This window comes from Chaetodon trifascialis, chromosome 11, assembly GCF_039877785.1.
Source record: "Chaetodon trifascialis isolate fChaTrf1 chromosome 11, fChaTrf1.hap1, whole genome shotgun sequence".
Taxonomy (NCBI): domain Eukaryota; kingdom Metazoa; phylum Chordata; class Actinopteri; order Chaetodontiformes; family Chaetodontidae; genus Chaetodon; species Chaetodon trifascialis.
Window position 1 is genome coordinate 22,887,501 of NC_092066.1, and position 26,190 is coordinate 22,913,690.

At 41.1% G+C, this 26,190-nt stretch overlaps 1 protein-coding gene across 1 annotated transcript in view; it reads left to right on the forward strand.

Annotated features, from left to right (window-relative positions):
• Positions 1-26,190, forward strand: part of LOC139339273 (microtubule-associated protein 4-like) — a 108,698-nt gene that overhangs the window by 22,630 nt on the left and 59,878 nt on the right. Inside the window, exons 2-5 of the mRNA XM_070974806.1 lie at positions 2,090-2,277; positions 20,485-20,571; positions 21,477-21,554; positions 22,232-22,471. Coding sequence (XP_070830907.1) covers positions 2,100-2,277; positions 20,485-20,571; positions 21,477-21,554; positions 22,232-22,471 — 583 coding nt within the window. The 5' untranslated portion in view covers positions 2,090-2,099. The remainder of the gene's footprint in view (positions 1-2,089; positions 2,278-20,484; positions 20,572-21,476; positions 21,555-22,231; positions 22,472-26,190) is intronic.

Here is a 26,190-nt window from a genome sequence, read left to right on the forward strand (position 1 = left end):
GTGCAATAAGAATAATAAAGGTTTGGCGCCCTAAAAACTGCACAATGTGGTACTAAATGCTAACGTTACTTACTGCAACTTACACACCCGTCTCTTCGTCTCCGCAGCTGCAGTTCGGTCGGGGCTGCTCCTCCAGAGCGAGCAGTCTGGCTTTTTTCACGGTCATTCTCCTCGCCAACTGCGCCATCAGCTGTGTTAGCAGCCGAGACAATCCACTGAAGACGCTGAGCAGTTTCTTCTCTAAATTGTTTGGACTTTCTGGATATGGTTGCTCCGCAGCCAGGCCGTCCGCTCGTCGCAGAGGAGTGCCTTCTGGGATGAACTGAAGACGACGTCCGGCCATTGTATGAACAGAGTTAAAGTTTAGCAGGACCCGAAACGTAACTGTTCTGATCCATACTCGATTCGCGTTCATAGAGGTCGTTTTTCAATCAAATGCCAGGTCGCACTCTCGCAATTTTTCGCGAGACCAATTTTGTTGCGTAGAAAGAAAAACATGCTGTGATTTTGTTAGGTACTTTGATTTTCTATTTTTTTACCTGAATATTTTATAAACATGTAAACTTCTTTAAAGTGACATCATCAGAAATAAAAAAAGAAAAGTTACTTTGGTGTATTCCCTTTTTATTCCTAGTTAAAGAATCATCAGTGGACTGACTCTGCTGGAATTTTGCAAGCTAATCATACAAGCATTGTTCATCTGGTGTTGTGGTGGCAAAATGCGAAAAATCGTGACCAGTGTCCAAGAACTGTAGATGCTTTAATTTTCACAATTTGATTTAGCAATTTAAGTGGAAAATGAAAGGCTTTTGAGAGTCAGGACACTTATCCTGTATGTAACCTATAAAATTATTTAAACACACTTTTAAATCCTCATGAAAAAAAAAAAAAATCTTTGTATTTTGTAGGCACAGAACACACACACACACACACACACACACACACACACACACACACACACACACACACACACACACACACACACACACACACACACAATCCCAATTTGCATTTTGTGTAGCTTGCAGCATTTACATTTGCATTTTAACACCTCATGGTCACAGGGGCTCACAGAACTTCCACATCAATTTACAGTGACGATAATTGACGGAAATGTTACTTTTCATGCAGTGTACTGCACAGTTAATTTGCTCTGAAGCAGGGTCAGTTAAGAGTATCACACTGACCAATCAGATCACTGGAAAAATTGAGCCATCATTCCAACAGAATGCTGACATTGACAAAAGCACCAAGTAATGAGGTCATAAGTTATAAAGAGATGTCTTCACAGATCAATAGACTCACTCTGCTTTCTCTGATGAAGCGTCAGAGACTGAAGAAACGTCGCTCTCTGCAAACAGTGCATATAATATCAGCATCGGCATCAACAATCCAGAAAAGCAGAAATTTGATCACATTCTCTCCCTAAATCGACACATACTGGCTAAAAAAAAGAGCCTTCGGGGGACCCTCACCACTGACATGTACTGTCCTCAGCATTCATGACGTCTTGTCAGAGTGAGACTGTGTTTTGGTGGATTTTCAAATCAGAGTTATTATAGATTATTATTGTAGGGACAAAAGATGTTGTTTTCTGAATCCTCAGTGGATTTATGTTGTCTGCCTTGCGTTACTTATTTAGAGGCCTCAGTGAATCATTGGGAGAAGCACCTGACTCATGATAAGCAGCTGCTGCAGGGTCAGGAGGAGTGACAGTGGAAAAAGGAAAACACAACAAACTCGTTAAGTCTTTCACTCGTTTTCCTGCGTTTTCTTCCGTTTTCGTCCATTACGCTGGAATATCCTGAAAAAGTTAGCAAGTTTCTGATCTGTCTTAACAGTTTAAAACACATTTGTCCACATTCACATTCTTCATCACTGAGATTTCACTGAGTTTTAATTCAGTTTCAGGTGTTTATATGGCTTTGGCTTTAATTACTAACATTGATTAACCTCATTATTACAAGGAAGAAGTTAGTTTTATTTATGACACACAGGTGTCAGACTACCTGTAAAGTGGAGTGAGTAACGGAGAAAAAATAACAACAAGGAAAGAATAATAAAATTAAACGTTCCTTTTTCTCCCCAGTAACAGGACTATGGACCTGAGCCTGCGAGATGCTCTGGGAGGGGGTGGAGGTGGGGCCCCTGCCGAGGCCCTGCTGAAGAGAGACTTTGTTGCCACGCTGGAGAAAGAAAGCTATGATGACAAGGTGGGAGAGTCGGTCTCCAAGAGCGACTACCGACCCTTACTGGATGGAAAGGACACCAAGAGCGGTAAGTCGCTGTGAGCTTGTTTATGCTGAGACGTGAGGAGGGAGAGATGCTTTTCTCTAATGTGATGTTGATCCCTGCCGGAGGAGGAGGTTAGAGCTGAGTTGGCTGCTAGGCTATTAGAAAAATCAGCTCTTTGGACAATTTGGATAATCACTGGGCTTGAATTGAAGTTGTTTAGGTGAAATTGGCTCCAGTTTCAGGGTGGTATTTCAATTTTAATTATTTCAAATTCAACAATGTTAGGTGATACGACCTTCAAATTCAGAGCTTTGCTTGCAAAAACACAGCTCCACATTTATGTGTGCTGCTTTGTTGCTAAAACTGTCTTCCAGTGAAATGTCAGGAAAATTATTTTCATAGACTTTCAGCACAAATGACAATCACATCTGATAACTATTTGTGTTCCTGTTGCTTTCAAAGATTACATAATGGTTTCAGCTTTATATTGCAGCGGTTTCACAGTATACTGATATGTAGAAGCTGAATGGGGAAGATCTGTTGTCTGATCTTCACGTCAGTACATGAATGCACCACCAGGAAGGATTCACAGATTACTCTGTAACTACAACACTATTAAAACTCTCAAATTTAGTAACTTTAACAAAAAACTGCATGTTTTTCATTATAATACGTCAGTTGTTGAGCAAAAGAATTGGAAATGGTTGTCAGTAATGTGAGCTGTAAGCACACAGGATTTACTGGGCTGATGCAAAACATTTGGTTAATGAAATAACCCTTTATTACTGGTCCACATGGTCATGTGTCATCATATGACACACCTGCAGCTTTTATGAGAAATGTGACAGAGTTAAACAGTAACAAATGTCACATTTAGGGCAGTTATTTGTATAAGTATAGAGGTGGGATTGGTTGAATGATCCTGTATTCTTAAAGGGAAAACCAGTGATTTAGTTTGTGTTTCTATTAGTGCTGTCAATCGATTAAAATATTTAATCGTAGAAATGTCATAGTTAACTCGTGATTAATCGCAAATTAATCACACATTTTTATCTATTCTAAATGTCCCATTAATTATCATTTTAATAATGTTATCAGCATGGAAAAGTGGATAGGCTTGCTTTGTGCAAATGTTTTTTATTGAAAACAACAACGTGTAGTGTTATATTTCACACTAACATTCTCACTTTGAGCAGTCATTCACATTTGAATGAATCAAATCTCACAATTTAACACTGTCAATAAACAGATGACAAAAAAATAAATGCTTGGTTAAAAAAAGCCCCTTCAACAACCCTTTCTAAGGGATCAAAACAGGGTGATACAAGATAGAGTTACAAAGGTCACATCATTGTAAACTAGGACTCAGGCTACAGTGCAGTTAAACCATGGCTGAAACTTTCTTAAGTTTCCTCTGAACATACAAGCAGTCAGACTGTGATGCTCTTCTGTTTATTCACCAGAGGCTCATCAACGCAGCCTCTTATTTCTCTCCAGAAAGAATGAACTTTACTTGGCTATGGCTGCAGTAAGCTTGTTTTTAGTTGCGGTATCCATATGCCTCTGTCCAAACGTTGGTCTTGTCAGTCGACCCATCTGGCAACTTTTTGAAATTAAACTTTCTATTCAGACTGTTGTTCGCATCCATTTCAGCGTTTTGCGCCTGACATCCGCCTACTCTTTCACAGCTAGCGAGCAGGCGAGACCAAAACGTGCGTGGGGCGTGTCTGTTGTTTTGTTTCCGGTTTACTATCGAATCCTGTATCGAATCTTTTCTAACGTTACTAGCAGTGGCCACAGCTTATAAAAAACTACAAGTTCACCAGGTCACAAAGAACGTTAATCGCACGATAAAAAAAATGACGCCGTTAAAATTGATTTGTGTTTACGCCTTAATAATGCAATATTTTTGACAGCACTAGTCTCTATAAAGCTGGTGGACGTGTAAGAGACTTTTATCTTTTGAAGCAACAGAAATATCCTGACTTTTAGTCCCTGAAATGGATCAAGCTCCAAAAACACTGGATCCATTTGGTCCATCCACATATTTAAATACTTCACTCCATGTTTCTACTACAGGCTTTGTGTAACACATTTGTCGTCTCCAAGGCCAAGCTGAGATGCCCCTGCTGATGTCACTGTGGTCACATGGTGTGTTCAGAACACTGGTGACAAAGCAACAGGCTTACAAGTCAGTTTCAGTGGAAGTCGGTGTCATGACGGTGCAAACTGATGCCTGACCCTGGTTGCTGACAGTGCTCCAATGATGCTGTGGAACATCAACCAATCATGTTTTTGTTTCACCATTTCCACTCCCCCTCTCTCTCCCAACAATTCCTCTTCTGTTCCATCTAAACAAATGGGAGAAAAACTTATTGTTGCTGTTGTCAGTTCCCACTGCTGTTTAACTCTTTCCCATGTTTCAAAGCAACATTAAGATAATGCAGCTTGGCAGGGGGGTGGCAGTTATTGTGGGAGTTTCAGGTGTGTAACGTACATTTCTAAACACACAATGGCTCGCTGTAGGAGTGTGTCATTTAGAGGTTGGTAGACACACACAAGCCTGTGACGACATAACTGCATCAAGGAGAGCTCGAGCAACTCCTCAACAGCCTCTTGGCAACAATGCAGCCGTTTTGTAGCTTTGTCGTTCGTACTGTGAGCATGCAGTGACAGCATCAGGGCTGTTTTTTAGACATGAGAAAGTTCATCCGCAGCCATAGAAGACATTTATACAACTGCTTTCACAGTCAAATGCCTTTTGACGCATTGACCTTTACGTGTAAAATCCCTTCACTGGAACGAGGCCGATAGTTCCATTACTTGGAAGGAAAACTGCCTTTTTTTGATCACCTCAAGGATTTCACAGTGGTTTTAGCTTAAAAATGTGGCATTGCAGAGCAATAGGATAAGCCCTGTGTAAACACGCTTACCTAACACAATCAATGCAGTGAACAATGGATGGATGACAGACAGGAGGAAAGGGTTTAAGAGAGAAGTAATACAGATAAGAGCAAACTGGAGGGTTTGAGGAGAGCAAAGGATGAAGAATAAGGGAGTCATCCAGGCTGGGGAGTTAAATAGAGCATACACAAAAGCCCTGTAGACACACACAGACATGGATTATTGTACAGAAGAGGTTGGTTCAATCTTTAAGGGGAGGGAGGTAATTTGTGGTAGTTTTTGTTCTAGTGAGAGAACATCCACGTGTAGTTGGTTTGTCCCTCTACAGCCTGTACCTTTGAGTAAAGCCCCCTTCACATCTCTGTGTTCATGTTCAGCGCCCACAGCTGAATGAACGGCAGTGTAAAGCTGCTGTGTGTAACGTGAAAACATCAGCTCATTGTTTTCAGAGTCGTTTGGAACTTTGGAAAACTATGAATGCAGGCATGATGGAGCTGCACCATTTTAGGTTGTTGAGATGATGTCGGCCTTCACAGCCAGAGGGCTGAATGATTTGAGGAAAATATGCAGTTTTCTGATCAGTACTGCAATTGTGAATTTAAATTCAGTTCTTTCAGATTTTTTTTTTTATTTTTTATTTTTTATTTTTTACAGATTGTTGTTTTGTTCTAAAATTGCTATTTATAGGCCAACCAACCAAAGAAAAGTCTTCTTCCAAGAAATTTTGTTTTCTGTTGAAATAATCTGAGGTTGAGTTAAATATTACTACACTTCTTGTATTTATTATAGTACTTAATATAAAATCAGTGATTACGCTCTGCTGTCAGACGATGCCAGTTTCTCACTGAAAATCTCTATGTTGATAATGTCCTATAACGCAGTGATAATTTATTGATGTTGGATTTAGCATGCACTGCTTTAATAAATGTTAATAATTCATTTTGTTTTCAACATGTTTTGCCTTGATGTGGAGCCTTTGGTTCAGTTCAGACTGTTGAAATTAAGAGGTCATGTGATATCAACAGCAGTCCAGTCATGATCCTGGATGTCTCTGTGTCAGATCACTGCACAAAATACAGACACTACAAGCTCCTCACATTCGCCTTTATGTTTCAAGGCCATCAGGGATCCTCCTATGAGAGAGTGTGTGTGTGTGTGTGTGTGTGTGTGTGTGTGTGTGTGTGTGTGTGTGTGTGCTTTGAAGATTAAGTGTAATTGCTTCGACACTTTGGCCGACCCGGTCTAGACTTAAATTAGCTGTAGGACTGTCATTCACTGTCTTATCTCTCAGGCTTGTTCTCTTTATTTTTCTTGTCATTTTCTTTCATTCTATCTGTGTCTCCTTTTCTCAAGCCCCTTTTTTGCTTTCTCTTTCTTTCAGTCTCTCTTCCACCCGTCCTCTCGGCCCTCCTCTCTTCCTGTCATTGTTACGCTGTGTCAGCCTGGAGACAGTGCTGTATTAGCATCATTAGCATCACCACATGCACACACAAAATTAGCACCCAGCCACTGGCAAAGTCTGGTTCAGTGAGTTGAATGCTAACCTGTCGAGCTGTCAGTGTTTGACACGCAACAGTCCAGAGCTGCAGGGGACCAGAGTTTGGCAAGAGCCAGAGTCCACTTGTAGATGGACATTTTAATCAAATCTAATCTCGTAATATTCCCTGCCATATAATTGAAGGACTCACAGGAGAACAAGCGACAGAATAATAAATTTTAATAATATTTTTATTTATTTATTTATTTTGAGAAATCATGATATTACAAGGGTTACTTTTTCAGACATTTTTTTTACAGTGATGTGTTTCCACATGAGTAAACTGAGTGTTTAAAACTGGTGACATGAACCGTTAACTCAAGGCTCACTAGCTTTTACCAAAGCTTCTAACTGCATGTCATGGTCTTCATCAGCAGATGCTGTTGGCTCAATTGTCATGGAGAGACACTGTATTCTTCTGTTTATTTCCTAAAATGTTGCACTCTGGTTTAGTTATAAATAATAAAAAGCATTTCTGGTTTGACTCTTGTGCCACTCTGATAAAGGTCGAGACTTTGTTCACTCATTTTTTCTTCAGTATAGTACAATGTATAGTAACTGGTAATACTTGACTTCAACTTCATTTTTTTATACCACACTAATATCAGGAAACCAGTTTACCTTCATCACAGATGATTGAATGGTTAAGCGTTTAGGCCTAATCAATTTAGTTTACTCAGCGACACAGTGTCTCTTTTGAAAGAAGAACTAATGCACAAAGACTAGTAGACTTCATGACTCTTCTCATGTTCTACAGTTACTTTAGCTAAATGCTAACTTCGGCTGCATGGACCTTTGTGATCATCTAAAAAGGCAAAGCAGGTGATGGAACTACGGGCCTATTGAAACATCTTCAAGGTTCCTGATGTGTCTGATAGCTCAGCGACAGAGCATGTGAGCGGAGCAGGAGGATTTTTTAAAAAGTTGGAGCATAGTTTAATCTCCTGCTCCATCCCTCTCCAGTTTTGCTCTGGTACTGCTCACACCATGAGTTCAAAATGAACTATGGTCTGTTTTTATTAGCTTAAAAATAGCTTGAATTATCATTAAGCTAGTCAAGCATTGAGTGTATTATGTTTATATTCATTGTGTAATGTAGCCTCATGAGATGAGATGACATAAAGGCTATGGATGGAAAGCAGATAGTGACACAGATCCAGAGGTTGATGAGATGAGATCTTGTTGATTGGTTTGATATTTATGATGCTAAACACAGATGGCATATCAGACAGAGTCGCCTGTATATATTTTTTTAATCCCTTATGATAAACCATCAGCCTGTCATATCATCTCACAGAGGCTTGTCACATGCCCATGCACAGCTGGTGTCGTAATGATGACCAACAGAAGGCACATGTCCTCAGGCTGTGTGTGTGTGTGCGTGTGTGTGTGTGTGTGTGTGTGTGTGTGTGTGTGTGTGTGTGTGTGTGTGTGTGTGTGTGTGTGTGTGTGTGTGTGTGTGTGTGTGTGTGTGTGTGTGTGTGTGTGTTACTATTTAAAACACTGGTGACTATAGAGGCCTGTAAGCTACATCTGTATGTTCCATGTGGGTGTTACCTCCTGTACTGAGGAAGCTGACAGCAGATGTTTTACCACAGGCTTTCTCAAATGTTTTTGTATCATAGATCGTCAGTCAAATACGCATCACACCAAAGGTGTGTGTGTGTGTGTGTGATTGAGGTACCCCTCAAGGATCAGTTCTAGGCCCTCTTCCTTTTTTCTGCTTTATTTATTGTTGACTTGCAACAAAGCAAGTTTAAATTCGAGCTGGTTCACTTCTCAGCTTTCAAGGGCCTCCAACCATATTTCACAGTGTACTTTAGTGATGGAGCGGGCTCAGGTGGCTTCATGGGACCTAATTGTGCAACTTTGGTGACATGATGACAGGTATATTTTGGGAGGACATGGTATCCTTTGTCTCCGTGTAAAGATGGTCTCTGATGCCCTTGACCTTTCTCCTGCAGTCATCTTGTTGATGACCTTTGACCCCGTCCTAGTGGATGCTGTGACCGCTTTTGACCTGGTGTCCACAGACAGTTCTTTCTGGTGCCTGTTCAGGCTGTCCACGTGATGCAACTCCAGTTTTGTTTTTTGGGCAGACCAGCAGAAATGTGAAGGTGGTGAATGGTTTTTGCTGACTACCTGTGAGTTGAAAACTCTGACCAGATGTTCTGCTGAATCCCACAGGGATGCTTCAGGTGATCCCTGCTGAGTTAGCGGTGTCCGTCTTGGTCTTAAAGTCTCACTTAAGTTTTAAACTGATCTCACTTAAGCCAGTGAAGGCTGGGGCTGAAGACTACAAGTTTGAAAAAGAAAATAACCGAATTAGGAGTTAAAAGAAGTGACGTTACCAGACTTCTGTAGATGCTCCTCATCTCTGCTTGAGGCTAGCAGCTTCACTATTTGCATAACACACCTCAATCTCTGACTGAAGTCCAGTTGCATGTGGGTAATGAAGGCACCAGATTTTGACAAGAAAGAACAATGCATGGAATAAAAAAGGCAATAAGTCTGTTATATTAAGTCACACAGCATCTCTTGAGCATCTACATCAATTTTGACCCTTGCCAGTGATAAAGGGAGCACAAAGCTAAATGAGTGGAGTGTTTCCCCTCATGTTTCTTCTTATGTGTGAGAGTAGAGAACAGAAAGCCCTGATGATGGATAGTTCATTTCAGATAAAATGCTATTTGTTGAGATTCACAGAGTCGGCACAGCTGCCTTATGTAACTGTAAGTTTACATCAGATGAAATCAGCTCAGACTTGAGGATGTGCTGACCACAGCCTAGTGTCAAACTTCAATGAATAATACATGTGTGTCTTAGATACCGTATGTACTTTGATATGTGTGTGTGATGATAACAATCACATATTATGATAGCAGGTGGAAAATGCTCTATTAATGTAAAATATTTCTGACATTGGAGCTTGCCAGACTGACATATTGGCATATCTAGTTGGATGGTCAGAGTACATGTCAGAATCACTAGCGATCAATCAGATCTATAGTCTGAGACAGGAGAGTATCTCCCCATCTCTGAGTCTCCCTGTTTTTAACAGTGATATCTCAGCTTTTCCTCTGCATCTGGCCCTAATTCTCTGTCATTTCTTCATCCTCTGTCTCTTCCTCTTGCGTTGGTTGTCTTACACTCTTCCCCTCTGTCTCTTTATTTCTTCCTTTCTTCCTCTCTTGTCTTGTACCTTGTTTATCTCTGTCATTTCAACTGTGATGTGGGAAATCTTGTGCTTTTCCTTTCATCTCGGTGTTAATAATGTGGAAGCTGTGAGGTTACATGTGGCCTGAGCTTTGATGAAGGACTGCAATAAGCTTGACTCCTGCTATGTGAACTGAAAGGGAAACCAAAAGCTCATCTGTCCGCAATGTCAGTAAGGGCGAACCTTTGGTTCTGCTTCAGTTTTCTTCCTTGAGCTCATTTTTTGCCGCACCTATGATTTTGCTCTTTGCAAAATCATGCATTTTCTGTTCTATGTGGGTTTATACTGTCAAGTAGAATTTTAGCATTTTTGAAACAAGAAATTAGTATCTGTCAATCTTATAGGTATACTGTGAAGGATACTAGTCGAGGTATTTAAATGTGCTTTCCTACATGGTGTCTCTGAATGGAACAGAGTGACCACAGGATGACTGATTTGGGTTGGACAAAAAGGGAGTTGTACTTTTCCGTAATTGGATCCTTGAAGTTGTCTTTTCTTGAAGCAAATTAAAATATTCACCAGAGAAGTAAAACTATTTTGACTTATTATTATTGCATATTAACTTTTTTCAATCATTTTTCCATCACAGTTTTGTTTTAATCTGCAGCAACCTGTTTTCAGAAAACAGTCCTTTCTCTCTACTAGATATTTTAATGAAAAATTCAGACAACTTGAATTTTTCCAAAGAGTAGTTCTTTGTACAAAGGGCCAAAAGTTTTACTGCTAATACAAATTGTTTCACAACGTTCACAGCGGTTTTCATGGTACTCTAATTCCAGAACTCAGGCTAATTTACTTTAAAAATTGTTTTCACCTTTCATCATTTTCATTTTCATTCACTTTGGATTTAAGATTGGCTAGGTTTTAATGAAGGCAGAGTGAAATTTGGTTGACTGTGGACTGACATAGCAGCACCGTAAAGGTAAAATTACACTGCAGTCTGCTTGTGTTTCCACCAAGCTGGGAAGGAGCTGTATGTGCTGAGGCGTGATAACACATCGCTGCAGTGTGTGTACTTTCACTGTATGCATGTGTGATAGTGGTGCAGGATGGGGGGACCTCTGTGTTGACAAGTATGTGTGTGTGTGTGTGTGTGTGTGTGTGTGTGTGTGTGTGTGTGTGTGTGTGTGTGTGTGTGTGTGTGTGTGTGTGTGTGTGTGTGTGTGTGTGTGTGTGTGTCTGAGACATTATATTTTGTAGTGCTGAGTGAATGGGTGTACATTTGTGTGTATGTGTGTGTGTGTGTGTGTGTGTGTGTGTGTGTGTGTGTGTGTGTGTGTGTGTGTGTGTGTGTGTGTGTGTGTTACAAGACACTGCAGTCACATGTGACTGCAGTACAGTGGAGCATCACTGCCAGCAGCTTCACACACATGCACTTCTGATGAGGTCATCACACACGCACCTTGGCTGTCACTGTCAGTAATTAGGACGTGTGTGTGAGCTTGCTGAGCTCAGCAGATATGTTGAAGCGAGTATGATGTAAGTGAAGCTTTTACAGCACTTCTGGAGTACAGCACTGACTGACTGAAGGACGGACTGACAGACAGACGGATGAGCCCGTTTGACATCCTGAACGACTGAGACAGACAGACAGACAGACAGACAGACAGACAGACAGACAGACAGACAGACAGACAGACAGACAGACAGGATCTGAGCTATGTAGAGTTTAAACTTTAATGGTTTCAGCTTCTAACTTTGTAGTATCAGTTATAATGTGACAGCTGGAGATTAAGAAACCAAAGGACAGTTTTGTTTGTTACAACTTGTCATTTCTGTCAGTTGTGATCAAGTTGTATTCACCAAACTAATTGCTGAGATCTGGAAGCACCAGTACAACAAAGTCTGACTGTGCTGAAAACACAAGCAGTCAGAGAGCTTGTTGTTCAGTTCGGAGTGTGCACATCTGACATGAAGGCAGTAATACCTCATTGCACAGGAAAAGCACAGTAGCTCGTAGCTGACGCAGGAAGTCGTCTTTAAACTGATGGTTGTTTACAGCAATGCAATAAATAACGTCATTGTTTGCCTTCGGGTCCCGTCCCAGCTAGGTTTGACCTGGTTTTCATACGAACCTGTCCAATGACCTGACTGCCTGTGCTTCTTTCCCTGTCAGACTTCTTAGTGATCTTGTCAAATTCTTAGATCTGTGCAATTTAATTGGTGAATAAAACAACAAAAATAACCCAAAACTGGAAACATGTTTTAAAGTCTTGATATGATAGGAGATATGTTCTTAAAGAGAACTACACCCTTAATGTTTTTTGGATTTTTTAAAATATTTTTTTTGCATTGTAGACATAATCACTCACATCGATGTTGGAATATAATGTTAATACAGATGATTTTCCCATCACACACAGTGCATAAAAAAATGCTTTTTTTTGGTCTCAAAATTAACTTTTGTGAATTCTGTCTCTGCTCTGTGACAGTCCTTGTGGAAAATAAGACCCAGGAAACACCTTAAAAGAATAGTTCAGGTTTTGTTTTGACATGAAGTTTTAGGAGTTTCTCTTTGACATTAATGAGAGATTTCAGAACATAAACATGACAAACTACAACATGACATGTAATGAGACACTGTTGTATAAAAACCTATTTTTAATTGAGTTTAATTCTCCTGTCAGCTACTTTGTTACCTTGGATCTACTTTGTTGAAGGTCAGTATATTTCGATGCACCAGAGGCCATGTGGTTAGGTGAAAACACAAGATTGTAGTAGTAAATCTAATCATGGGAAGAGCCTGCGTTTGACAGCTCAGAGGAGAAGCAGTGGCCCCGGAGGTACCACCAGTTCCACAGTCTGTCAGTCACAATAACAGGATTTGCATCGTGTGTTCAACAGCCGTGGGATTGCAGCGTTATAACAGAGCACCTGGAGTGTGTTGTTACGCTGTTAATGGTTGTCCACAGGGGAGAGAATGATTTACCTGAACACGTCTCCGTTTCTGTTCTCTGTCTCACTCTGGTTCTGTTTCCATGTCTTTATTTCCCCTTCATTGACTCATGCTCTGATGTGTCTGTGTCTCTCTTACTGCCTCCTGCTCCATTTGATCATTGGTTTGCTCTGCATCATTCGTTTTATTTCTAGTAAAGGACGCTCACTTTCTGTGTATCCCACCATCCATCATCGAAACTATGATAAATTAAACGTATCTTCCGTCCTGCTCTGGGCCCAGTCCTTTGCGTCTTTGCGTCCTCACATCATCCCTCACCCCCGTGTTTTACACCTCTCTGATTTATTTTCCCTGTCAGTGTAGTATTAGCATGATATACAGTATATGGTAAAACATTGTAACACTGTTCAAAGAGACATCAGAACTCATTGACTTCTGTGGGACAGTTTGTATCATCTGCCTCACACCACGTCTTGTAACCAGGTTTGTTAGTATAAATATTAGTATGCATTTTTGGTTTGATTAAGCACTTAACGGATCTGAAAGTGGCACCACGTGACTCAGAATCCCTGCTGCCCTGTGAAATGTCGTGGTGACTCACAGGGCTAACTGGTGATGGCTAACACACTAGCCAGGTGAGGATTCTTGGGTCAGTCAGTCAACATTAGCAAACTAGCCTGTAGCAGGTGATTTAGCAGTGAAATGTAGCCATTTCAAATGTTGGCGAGAAGCTTGAACATTCTTTTCAATTGTGAAAAAAAAAAACAAAGACCAAAAGTAACAGTGAACTGAGTCTGGGTAGAAAAAACTAAAAGTAGGAATGTTTAGATCAGGGTTGTTTTTGATGAGAAAAGTTTCAGTTTTGTGTAAAGGGCATATTCTCATGTTGCCTGTCGAAGTGTAGTATTGTCAGTAAAACCCTTTGAACAGCAGGTATTGTCTGTGTGTCAAAGCCTGTCATATCTGATTTCTCCATTGCTGTCCAAAAGCTACTAAAAACACATCACTCCTCTACTGGGTGACATGTTCATTTATTACCAAGAACACACACATGCTTTACACACACAGTCATTTATTTTGACTCAGTCCCTCGCTGCATCCTGCTGCCCCAAATACTCACTAGAGCACCAAATGTTAATTAATCAGCAGCTGAAAATAGTCCCCAACAAATACACCTTTCCTTCCTGTTTGTGCAACATTTGCTAAAACTACCATGACCAGCTGTTTAAGAAAATTATTGGGTGCTTTTTTATTTATTCATTTATTTATTTTCAAAACTGCATATTTGTGACCCATTTTCTTAAGATGTAAAACTCAGAAAGTAGTGGATAGAGAGCTGAACGCATCGTTGGTTTGTCTTTGCACCAAGAAACACTGCGGTTTTATTAGCAATGTAATTTATTTGTTTTTAGCACCAACAATACCACAATTAATTGAGTCTACCAGGAGGGTCGGGTCGATGTAAAACGTTCAAACCGGGTTGATATTCAGCCAAATACTTGACTGGACCGGTAATACAAAGCTTTACCACTGGGTGTCACACGAGAGACGAGAGTCAGTCACTCCTCAAGTGGAAGAAAATAAGAACCCGTGAATGAGAGTTTAGCAGCCACTATCAGGACAGCTGACGTGTTTTTTATCTCTCTTCATTCAACTTACCCTTTTTCTTCTGGTTTCACATGAAAATAACGCTAGTGCAGCTGGAGAAAATATCAAAATGGGTTCAAAATCTACATTTCAAGTGCCGTCAGTGAGTTTTCTACGACATGTTCCTGCAAGTGTTTCACAATAAAACCCTTGTTTTCTGTCCACTGAAACATTACAGGATTTTTAATTTGAAAGGGAACAGTAATGCAGTAACTTTAACAGGGCAAAAAAGGAACCAGCCAATCACAACAAGGCTCGAACTAAACTGAAAGTCTGTGGCATGATTTTCAAATGGTTTTCAAATGGTTTTCACGTCCATGTGACAGAAGTAGCTCCTCGCTCAGGTATGAGCTGGCCTCTCTCCTGTTCAAAATCACCCCGTTCTTTATCACATTCACTCTTCTCCGTGGTTGTTTATGTTGCTGTCATGCAAATGTTCTGCAAGAACACAAAATGTGACGGCCCACATTTCCCATCATGCATGTTCCAAAATGCAGATGTTACTTTTTGTCACACTGACATCAAATAAATATATACAAATGAATGTGATTGATGTTTGAGGTATGTCTCATTCAGAAGGTCCTTTAATTAACAAAAACACTTTAACTTCTTTATATCCACAAATAGTTCAGTGCTTCCATCACTTGCCCTTCTTCTCCGTCCATCCCTCTTCCATCCCTCCCTCTTTTTTCTCCCCCTCCTCCATCCCTTTGCTGTCCACTGCCGTCCTCATCCCTTGCTTACTTCTTTCCACCCTCCCCTCTCTTCCTCACGCTAAGTGCTTGTCTTCTCCAGAGATGGTGACAGCTGTGACTGGGGATGGGATGCTGTCGTCTGACACTAACCTTCCTTGTCCTTGGCTTGGAGAGGAGAGAGTTCAGCATTAGCAGCGCAATCTTAGCCTCATGAAACCGGGAGCAGGGAGCAGGGACAGGTCAAAGACAAGCTGATGGTGTTTCATTTTTTTTTTTTAGTTTTATTTTTTGTTTTATATTATTATTATTTTATATTATTATATTATTTATATTTGGGGTAAATGTCTAAACACTGGGCAATTAAAGGGAGAATTGCTCAAAAATTAACAGTTCTCTGTTTTTCCATCATTCATGTTTTTTATTGACCTTGTTGCCCAACTGTAAGTGACCCATGAGATGTTTATCTAGATATAGAGGCAGCAGGTTTGCCCAGAGGCTGGCTGCCATCATCTGGAAGCTGTACTCTTGCTGTGAGCTGAAGTGCAGCTGGGTTCAGTCTTGGTACCCTTACACTATTTGGTCCATCATCGCCAAGTGCACTTTAGCAAGCTCCAAACCACTTAAGAGGCACTGCACAGCGAACAGTCCCGCACTCTGACCTCTGAGAAGAAATGGATGAGCTGGAGGGTATTTAAGCGCCATTAAAGGTGCACTGAAAACATGGGGTATTTCCATAAATTTGGAGCACTTGTCAGAGACAGATTTGAAGGAAGACTAAAATGAATGAAGCAGAAGTACACATATCCTGACTTTTAGTGGTGGTTAAAGCTCCAAAAACACTAGTACCTATATTTCCCATAATGCTAAATAGGATGTTTTCATTAGACCTGCACAGCCTGGTAAATTTCCACTTCTTTGAATAGTTCCCAGCCAACAGTCTTGTGAGTGGCTGTATGAGGAAGGGGAAGGCAGCTAAGCATGAGGACAGCCCTCTGAGTTTTTAAGGGCAAAGCTAGAAAACCCAATGACATAAGCAATTAGAGTGAATCATCACCTTTAACGAGTAGTTAATGACTCATAGGGCCACTTAGAAACACAACATATGATGCAAACGTGGTGCTGAGCTAATTATTAAATGCTGTCCATACCAAAATATTTGGATGTAAACCTCAAAGTACGCTGTTGTGTACCTTGTACCTGTGAAGACAGCCTTTTAAGATGTGTGTCCTGTCTTAACCCTCCCTAAGCTTGTATACATAGATTTTTTATCAATTTTCCTTCCCCCCTATACCAGTTGAAGGTGATTTAACAAGATCAGCTAAAGCAGAAGGTCAGCTTTGCATCTTACGAAACACTGCAGTCTAATAAGTACTGAGCAATGACGTGAAAGTACAAACAGTCCGTGTCCAGGACAGCGATGAGCCCATTACACTGTATTTCTTCAAAGTACACCGTGAAAGCTATTTTTGCAGTGGTGGTTCCCCACTTGGATATTTGGACTTGTTTCTCTTGACGGTGTGTTTCAGAGAGCTTCCAGTCCAGTGATGCAGAAATGCCATAAAAATCATGTTTGAAAAAAAGAAGGTGTTTGACCTTGAGGCTTGATACTGGCTGCTGTCCTCAGAGGACTGTCTGGGTCCTGACTGTTCCTGCACGCACATACTGTATGTGTGTGTGTGTGTGTGTGTGTGTGTGTGTGTGTGTGTGTGTGTGTGTGTGTGTGTGTGTGTGTGTGTGTGTGTGTGTGTGTGTGTGTATGGGGATGTCTGAGAAAGAGAAGAGATGAAGAACAAAAAGTCAGGGGAAACTTTTTACATTTAAAGCACCTCATGCATCCAGAGTCTGGCCTGTTCATTGCTAGTGTTTGGTTGACAGTGCTAGTGTCTCTAAGACTGTCTTTATTTCCTATAGATGAGGGCTGAACGATTTTTGGACCAATATTGTGGTTTACATCACAACAATTCCCTGTATATTTAATTCCATTCCATTTTTGTTTCTGCAAAACAAATGTTTTTGTGTCTGCAAATTATTCAACAGAAGAAGAATGTAGCAACTTCTTATATGTAAAAATCAGCAATTAAAATAAAAAGAAAACACACAGATAGATTTACATTAGTGTCCATTCTTCAAGTAGTTGTGGCATTCAAGCTGCCCTTGTCTTGTTAACAGCCCCCAGTGATCCCACTGGCAGCTCTCCACTTTGCTTTAGCTAACAGTAGCTGCTCAGAGGCACAGCTCCAGCTGCCTCACAGCCCTGCTTACATGTGTTTAGAGGCTTAAGTGGAAGGTTTGAATGCTGATCACTATCTACCAGCCGCCTGACATTCATAAATAATGATAATAATAACTAACTGCTAAGCAGTCTGAACAGTGAGTCTCCCTCCACTCTCTACTGTGTGTTACCACACTTCAGAATGATACAGAGGCGTGTTTGCCACAAAAGAAGACCCTGTGACGAGTACTGATACAGCCACCGTCATGCAGACAACAGCTTCATCACGTTTCAGCATTTTGTAGTTTGATCAGCTGACTAAATTAATGTTAAATCCAGACTATGTGACTTTTGAAAGAGGAAATGTATAACTCATTATTGAGTAAATGTTGATTGCACAGAATGACGACACCATCAGCCTTGCTTTCACTGTGCAGCTCTGTCTGCCTGCAGGTCTGATCTCCAGGGAAAACGAAGGCTCCATTTCCATCAGAGCGGAAATGCGTCAGCCATTGTTAGTAGATCGATCAAGTGAGCCTGATGGCTGATCTACCTGTTCATATGAAAACCAACATGCAGAAAATATGTTATCACCGTCTCCAATGCAGTTCTGTTTCATTTAATAAGAACAGAAAATAACATAATACCAACAGAGTTCACTTTTCTCAACACACACTGCAGACTGTCTGCTTTCATGTCTCATTATAGATTAAATGAACTCACACTTTTCCTCCTCATCTTTTCTTCTACTCCCCTCCACCCTGACACCAACCCCTGCACTGGGGGGAAAGCTGAAAAGCTTTTTTAAACAAATAAACGATATATCAGTCCCATACTGGATCAAATACACTCAGTGGTTCTGGAGATAATGTCAACAAACGTTAGACACACGTTGCTGTTTGACTGACTGTGTGTCACTTTGCTGACTTTATGACTTTTCTACTGTGTTCTAGCATTTAACAGACCACAGTGACAGCTGTGTAATTAGCAACAGCTAACGAGATTTGCTACACTCGTCTTCATATCAGGCAAAGTTGAAAGCTTGCATGTAAGAAAAAGTGAACTTTTATAGTTAAGACATTAATCACGTAAATTCTAAATTAGCTGTCGGGATTTGATTCAGCTCTGCCTTCAGCCTTCAGTGCCCTGCCACAAGACGATGCTATGTGTTCACCTTCACCCTCTGCGCATCATGAAAATGATCATGATGTGATGATTGGAGGGAAATTTGACAGGATGGTGTGTGTGAAATGCAATGAGGGCAGAAGAAGCTGGTGTTCATTCATTTGTGTACTGTAATGCTAATTAACCAAACTTGATGTGCGAATGATGTGTTAGAGCAGGAATGTTTCAACTGATTTTGGCACCTTTAAACAAATATGACTGAAATGTTCTTTTAAGCTTACATACTAGCAACATCTTGCAAACGTAGAGAAAGCAAAACAAGGACTGGGGGGCGGGGGTGGGGTGGGGGGGGCAGCTGAAGTGAGTGATCGACAAGGAGGAAAACTAGACAGAAGAATCCTGTGGCGTTCTGTCTGGAATGACTCTGCAGTTATTGTGTCTGCTGTTTGTCTGAGTGTGTGTCTGAGTGTGTGTCTGAGTGTGTGTGTGTGTGTGTGTGTGTGTGTGTGTGTGTGTGTGTGTGTGTGTGTGTGTGTGTGTGTGTGTGTGTGTGTGTGTGTGTGTGTGTGTGTGTGTGTGTATTGTTTCCAGCTGAATGTGAATTCAGCAGTCTTACCTTTATAAAATCCCCAAAATGGCCCTAAAGAAACACACACTTGTTAATTATTCATGACAACCACCATTACACTGACACTGGCCCTGTGCCAGCAAGATTGTGTCCTCATTTCCCCGAATAATTTGATAGCAAACAGGTTTTCAGCCGGAGCGTAGACTCTGCGTCTCTTTATTACAGTGACATCTTCTCATGTCTCTTCTCATCATGTTGCACGTGTCTCGGTGGGAGTTACATGATGCGGCTCTGTGCAAATTCAGCTTCATTTCTTGTTATAGGCCACGCTGTGTATCCCTCTCCTTGGTATTTCAGGACCAAGGACAGATACACACTTTACCATGTGTTGTGTAGCAGTGTAACTGCAGCAGCAGCAGGCTAATGCATGGGAAGGAAACAATGATCACTTTATACTTGATCCAACTGTGCATCATCAAAATGAATAATACAGATCAAGATAGTATTTATTTCAGAGGATTCCAACAGGAAATATGTAATAATAGATATTTAGAGCTGGTGGAAAGGGAAGGTTAAACCCTAAACTAGGTGCATTTACTAACATACTGTGCCTAAATACAACTTGAGCTAGTAGCAGTTGATGAAATAACACTCACAGGAGTCATTTTTCTGCATATCGAGTCATTTCACTTTTAATATTTGAGGTAATGTACCTGAAGTATTTTCTGATTGTATTTCTGATGATGATACTTCTGCAATTTTTAGTATTTTTACATGATGTTGTTGCTGCTTAACCATAAAGAAAATAATTAAACAATATCATATACATAAACATTTTATTTATAGCATATATCAACAGTGAACATGAGTGTGTGTGTGTTTGTGTGCGAGTGTATTACGTGTGTCTCAGTGGGTGGCCACTCGCATCGATCCTTTCAGACACGTCTGCCAACAGCAAGCGTTGCCTAGGGAACCACAGATGCTGTCATCCTCTCCTTGCGTAACCATGGTGATAGTCCCTTCAGCGACGTGTTGTGTCTGGTTGCCTCACTGTCAAAAGACACGCACACACATCACACAGACACGCACACACATCACACAGACTCGCACAAACATCACACAGACACGCACACACAGGCTGGAGAGGCTGGTTTTGGGAAGCAGGACCTGTTTGATGGTGGGACAGCTGAGAGAGCAGAGTGACAGGCAGACAGATGCAGGTGCAGTTTTCAGTCTGTCTGACGATGTGGAGAGTTTAACAGGAAGCCTGCAGGATGCTGTGTGTTTGTCAGAAGCATGTAGGTCATCAGCGTCACTCTGGGTTTCAGACTGTCGTTTACTCACAGATGTTATACCTGCAAATGTCTGCCTGCAGTTAGTAATCTTGGCAATGATGTTTCTGTTCGCTGATTGATGGTGATTGTGCTAATGCTTTTTGTCTCCTCTAGGTCCAGGGATGATGTCATCAATGATGTCATCAGGGGGACACCAAGACTCACCTGGACAGCCTGCCTTCAGCTCTGACTACCTGTCTGGTGAGGGTGGAGGGAGTGCCAGTTATTCATCACACAGTTTTCCAACTTTAGTGTGAAAGTGGTTCGCAGAGAGTCTTTCTTTTCTCCTGAAGCTCAGGGGGCTGCAGTGCCCCCTGTCGATCAGGCCCAAGATAATACTTACCCATCATGACCTTATGAACGCAGCTTTCCATGTGTTTAATGGGCTATATTCACCAAATTCACCGTCAATCTGCACTCAACTCACACCCTTGTCAGACTGATAAAGTGGTCTTTTGCCTCACAACATAAGGACACGGCCCTCTTCGTGTGGTCACTGTGAACACCAAAACAAGCAGTGGTTTGTTACATAATCCACAAATACATGTCCCCATCGACACTTATTCATAACTTCTGTTTCCATCAGCCTTTGCTGCTGTTTCTCTTCGTTGCTGTGCCATATTCTGTTCATAGACCTTGTTTTGTTTTGAAAACACAGGTGTTTGTCCAGTAGCATTAATGATGGCTCCTCTTTATTCAAGACAATGTGACAGTGAGCCACAGTGCTCAGTAGAACGAGCCTGAGATTGAGGCAGCTAAGTGGAATCATTTGGATATTTACACCTGTGATTTTCCTACTGTGACACCGTGACAAGATATTCAAAAATGTGTTACATTTGATAACATTTTTTCAGTTCAGCTTTACACACTGCATGAACATGTTTGAACATGAACAAGTTGGTCTTAGGTCACATTTGCCTTTTCTTTTCATGTTCTACCACACTGGTTCCTTTCATTCTGCTCTTCGTCTCTCCTGATCATTCACCTCTTTTCTCGTCTCCTCCCACTCATTTTGACTCCCCCTCTCTGTCTCTGGCTCTCTGTCCACCTCTGATTCTCCATTTTTTCCTCTTATGGTCACTCTTCTGTCTCTCTGTCTCTCTCAGGTCCTATGATGGGTGGGAAGACAGATCAATGGAGCCTGAACAAGACAAAGGACAGCAGCATGCCTGACTCATTTCTAGGTCCACTTTACTTGTTTTTGCCTCCCATGTCCTTCTGACCTCTGAATACTCACTTCCACAGAGGATATATTATCCCTCCTCTTTGTTTGTATCTGAAGATACTGAGTGTGAAAAGCTATGAAGTCATTTGGCTGAAATTTCTGGTTCAAATTTGGCTCAAAGGTGAATTTGAGCCAAATTTTCCGTGATGATTTGAATCTGACTTACTCTATGAAATGTTTTTCATTTCTAACTGTAGATGTTTTGTTGTCATGTTCATATGCTCATAAAACAATTCATTATCTAGTAACAAATCAAGCTGGTATTGTGTGCGAAACTCAACGTGGGAGGTAAAGAATAAACAAGCAAGCTGCTGCTTTGTAGTTGTTCAGCACTCTGGGATGTTTATGATCCACTAGTTTGATACTCTGTATATACATATATATGTACATATATATATGTACTTGGTACTAGGTCTTCTGACATCTTCTCCATTGATGGCTATACTTGGTAGAAAAATGGTGAAAATTGGTGCAATTGGCCTGCAGTTTGTTTGTTTGTTAGGTAGAGCTTAAATTTCTCAGTAATCATTAATTTAATTTAAATTATATTATGTTTAATGTACTATAATCCATACTATATTGTGTGTGTGTATGTGTGTGTGTAGGTGATATATCTCTATGTTCTGTCTCCTTCAGGCTTCTCTCAGTCTGGGATGGGAGGTACCATGGGGTCCAGCATGCCACCGTTCCAGACCAGCATGAGCTCCACTCTTGGCCAGACAGGGATGGGGTCAGCAGTGGACACCCAGAAGAGTTCAGGCTTGTTTGGTGTGGAAAACAAAACCACCAGTAACACCAGTGGAAGCAGTCCATTTAAAAGCAATGATATGTTTTCTTCCGGTGGCCTGGGAATCCACTCTATGGATCATTCCACAGGTATGACAAAGAGGCTTGGTTGCATGTGTTACTGTATGCTGGGGGCTGCAGGGGAAGGCGGAGTCAGGAGAATGAGGAGAGAGGAGGAGGTGGTGGTATATGCAAGGTGGTTTGGGCATTCATAACCTTTTCCAGAGAAAATCTCAGCTGAGGAAGTTTACCTGTCCCTTGCAGTACTGAGCAGGTGTTTTCATGTATGCTTTAGGGAGGGTTGGTGGATTTGTCACACGGTTATGAAAACGGTTGGAGCTAGAGTTGAGGCCCAAACTGAAAAATCTAAAACTTAAATTGAATTTAAGAAGAAATGTTATGCTAATCTTGTCTTAGCCTAGTGTACTGGCCTACTAGGAAGTTGGATTGGGTCCCTGCAGCAGGGCAGCAGGGACGGGTGGTGACAGTGGAAGTGCAACAATGTGATCCCACAGGACATGCTTTCAGCAGCAGATGGCAGCCTTTCCTAGTGTTCATGGCGTTCTAACAGCTCCTTCTCACTGGTTGCCTTATAGCTTTAAGCTCTGTGCTCTGCTCTCTGCTCTTCTCTACATCTACTGACAAATGGAATTTGTCCAGTAATCCTTTTAAATAATAAACACTGGACAACTGATAGCTTTATGTCTTCTGTAGTTACTGAAGTTCGATGAAAAGCAAGCGGCCTAAAGGCAAATTACTGCTCCCCATGAATTTTCTATTTGCCGTTCATTATGAATTGTTAATGTTTCTAATAATCAATAGCTGCTCCAGTCAATAACAGCTGAGCATGCGCTGAATTTGTGGTTGCAGAGCAACAAAAACACAAACCCACAGGAGGATTTGACCATGAAGGCAGAGCAGCATGCCAGGCCTTCTGCAGTCTTCCTCTGTGTGTCCAGAAGCTACATTTCATATTCTGTAACAGGGACATGCGTGCAGTTCTGCAAAAGTGATTTCATCATGTGAACAGAATTTTACATTCAGTCAGACTGTGAGTCCTCCCAGCATAAAAGCTTCGCATGCGAGAAATCAACAACAAATCAAGATTTTAATGACAGGGCCCCAAAGGCCTCAACTGAACTTTTAAAATGACTCAGCTTCTGAGTTTCAACAGGCAGGACTTATTAAACATTTACCAGCTCTTACTCAGGGTTTTATTTTTTATCTCTTCTACCTCTCTTTTTGTTGGTGGACTAAAGATAGCTTAAAGCCAGCCAGCGGTACAGGCTGCTTGTTATGCAACAATTACTATTCTAGTTTAGTCACCATTGAAGCAGATATGCTGCATCAGTGACACAGATGACAATACACTACAGGATGTTTCAACAGGCCGCTTCTAGAAACCAGGGATGAGTTGAGGACAGATTGTCTGTTATCTGCCGCACATTTCACCTGGTCTTTAGAATGAAAGTGTAGTTGTATTTGTTTAAGTGTAAAAATAACTTCCTACTACCCATAAAAATTTCAAGGAAGGGATGAGTGATGTAACCACATGCTGCTATTTTTGAATTCTGTTTAGCAAACTGCTCCATCACACAAAATACCTGCAGACATTCTGTAGCTGTGCCAATCCTGTTACATAAGTTAGATGACAACAATAAAGAATAACATGTAAGCTTTGGATAAGTAAACGCAATCTTTGATCCTGCTGTTGCAAATGTACTTCTTTGTTAAATGTTGTATACAATAGCCTGTTGCTGCATGGGTTTCTGAGCAGCGTCATCTGTGAGCTTATCACTAGATCAACATGCAAAGTCGTTTTTGTGCCTTAAACTGCACAACTCACCACAGTAATGTGTGGAAAATTGTTTTGAGAAGGGCACCTTCTGGTTAGCTTAGCAGAGCTATTAGCTCCAGCTATCAGTCAGAGCTCTGGATTTTATGTGGTGCCATGTACTGGAAGGGGGTACATAGTTTTCCACAGAACCTGTTGAGGATTTATGTAGTTCTTAATGTAGCATGAAGAATGAGGAAGCACAAGTGTTACTAATAACATTAACAATGACTTTGTTCCATTCAAAAGTCCCGGCAAGCCCCGACAGCATGCACAGTACCAGACTCCCATGAAAAAAGGCCAATTACTTTGATCCCAATAGTAATGTAATGCCACTGATATTGAAATCCTTTGTTGTTGGCCTGGTTGCTTTTGCTCATTATATGTGGAGTCTCACTTAAGTCCTCTGACATCTTCACCATTGATGCCAATGTCTTAATTTATTTAGTAAAACGTAGCTGTTTTAACAGCTGTATAATTTCTCTTAATTGTTCTTGTAAGGGTAGTTGAGTATGAGTAGTTCATCCCTGTTGGCAGGCTGAAAGAAACAAGTTATGTGTTGTCCTCTCTCACATCACTGGGTATCTAATGAAGGCAGTCAGTCATAAACCTTTCATAAGAAAAGATCAGACTATGCCTTGTTTGGCCTTATGATTTTTACAGGACCCGTCATATTTCTGCTGCTGGATGGCAGTCTAAAATGAGTTACAGTATGTTTCAGGTTGTGCTGCAGTAATAATTGAAGGGTTTTCATATGACAGCAGGAATATGAAAAACCATCAGTAAATATCATTAGTAACCTGCTTTAGAAATCTTAATGACTGTCATTAATAACCCATATTGTCAGCCCATAATTCAAAAAGGATTTTCTGGAGCTCCAGAACTTCTGCAGGACACTGACAGTACATTTACCCACCAGCCTTCAGCTCTGTCTGTGTTGCCTCTTCACACAGTCCTTACATACCCATTCTTCTGTAAGTACCAATAGGCGTCAGTGAGATGAACCCTTAGACTGAATTTCAGATTAACTCTCACGCAGCATACTTTTGCATAGCCAGTGTGTTTGAGGCAGCCAGTGCTCCAACATTAATGTTTCTCTTGGCAGTTTGCCAGAGTCCAGATTAAGATGTACTCCCATTAAATACCTTATCACATCAAATATAGATGATAATGCCCTGGCCTCATCTCTTCTTCAAGCTGTTTATAGCTGGGGAAGCATTGGAGGCCGAAGGGAGAAAATAGCAACTGCTATCAATTTAGAAACACAGGGAAAGGTGCCAGCTTTAGAGGGGAGTGCACCTTTTTCTGGATTCACATTAATATCCAGTGATGTAAGATAGACTGAGAGGAAAAGAGGAGATGGGAGGATGAAAATTGAGATAGAGGAATAATAATTTAGAGAGGAATTAGAGAGAAGATGACTGAGAGGGGTGTAGAGGTCAGAGAGTTTTATTTCTACGGTCTGTCCCTCTGTCTGTTTCTGTCTGTCTGTTCATCTCTCTGCCTCTCATTCTCACTGAGTTGATGAAATGCTTGTCAGAAATAATTGAACAACATGGCTACAGAGGGGAAAAAGAGCCATACCCAACTGTGATGACTTCACCCCAAACAAGAGAAGATAGTGGGAACAGACAAATGAAGGGATCATTTCAAGCTGGATGTCTTTGTCAAAGCTTGCATATGAACAGTTTGTGATTGTTTTGAGATTCTGCAGTACATTCCATATCCATATCATTCAATGTGTCATTTTGGATCATTTTGGTGTTTCTGCATGTGTGAAAATGATCCATTTATTACTGTGATTCTGCAGACATGCATGCATTTGTTTTGAATCATGCATGTTGGACCCTGTTGAAATGTGCTTAATTCATTTACCTTGTTACGTTGCTTCAGGGCTCTGTTGCTGCCTGTGTTTGCTTTGCTCTGTTATGTGTGCCTGCTCCCTACACAAGTGCAGCTCTGCCGCCTGGATTAT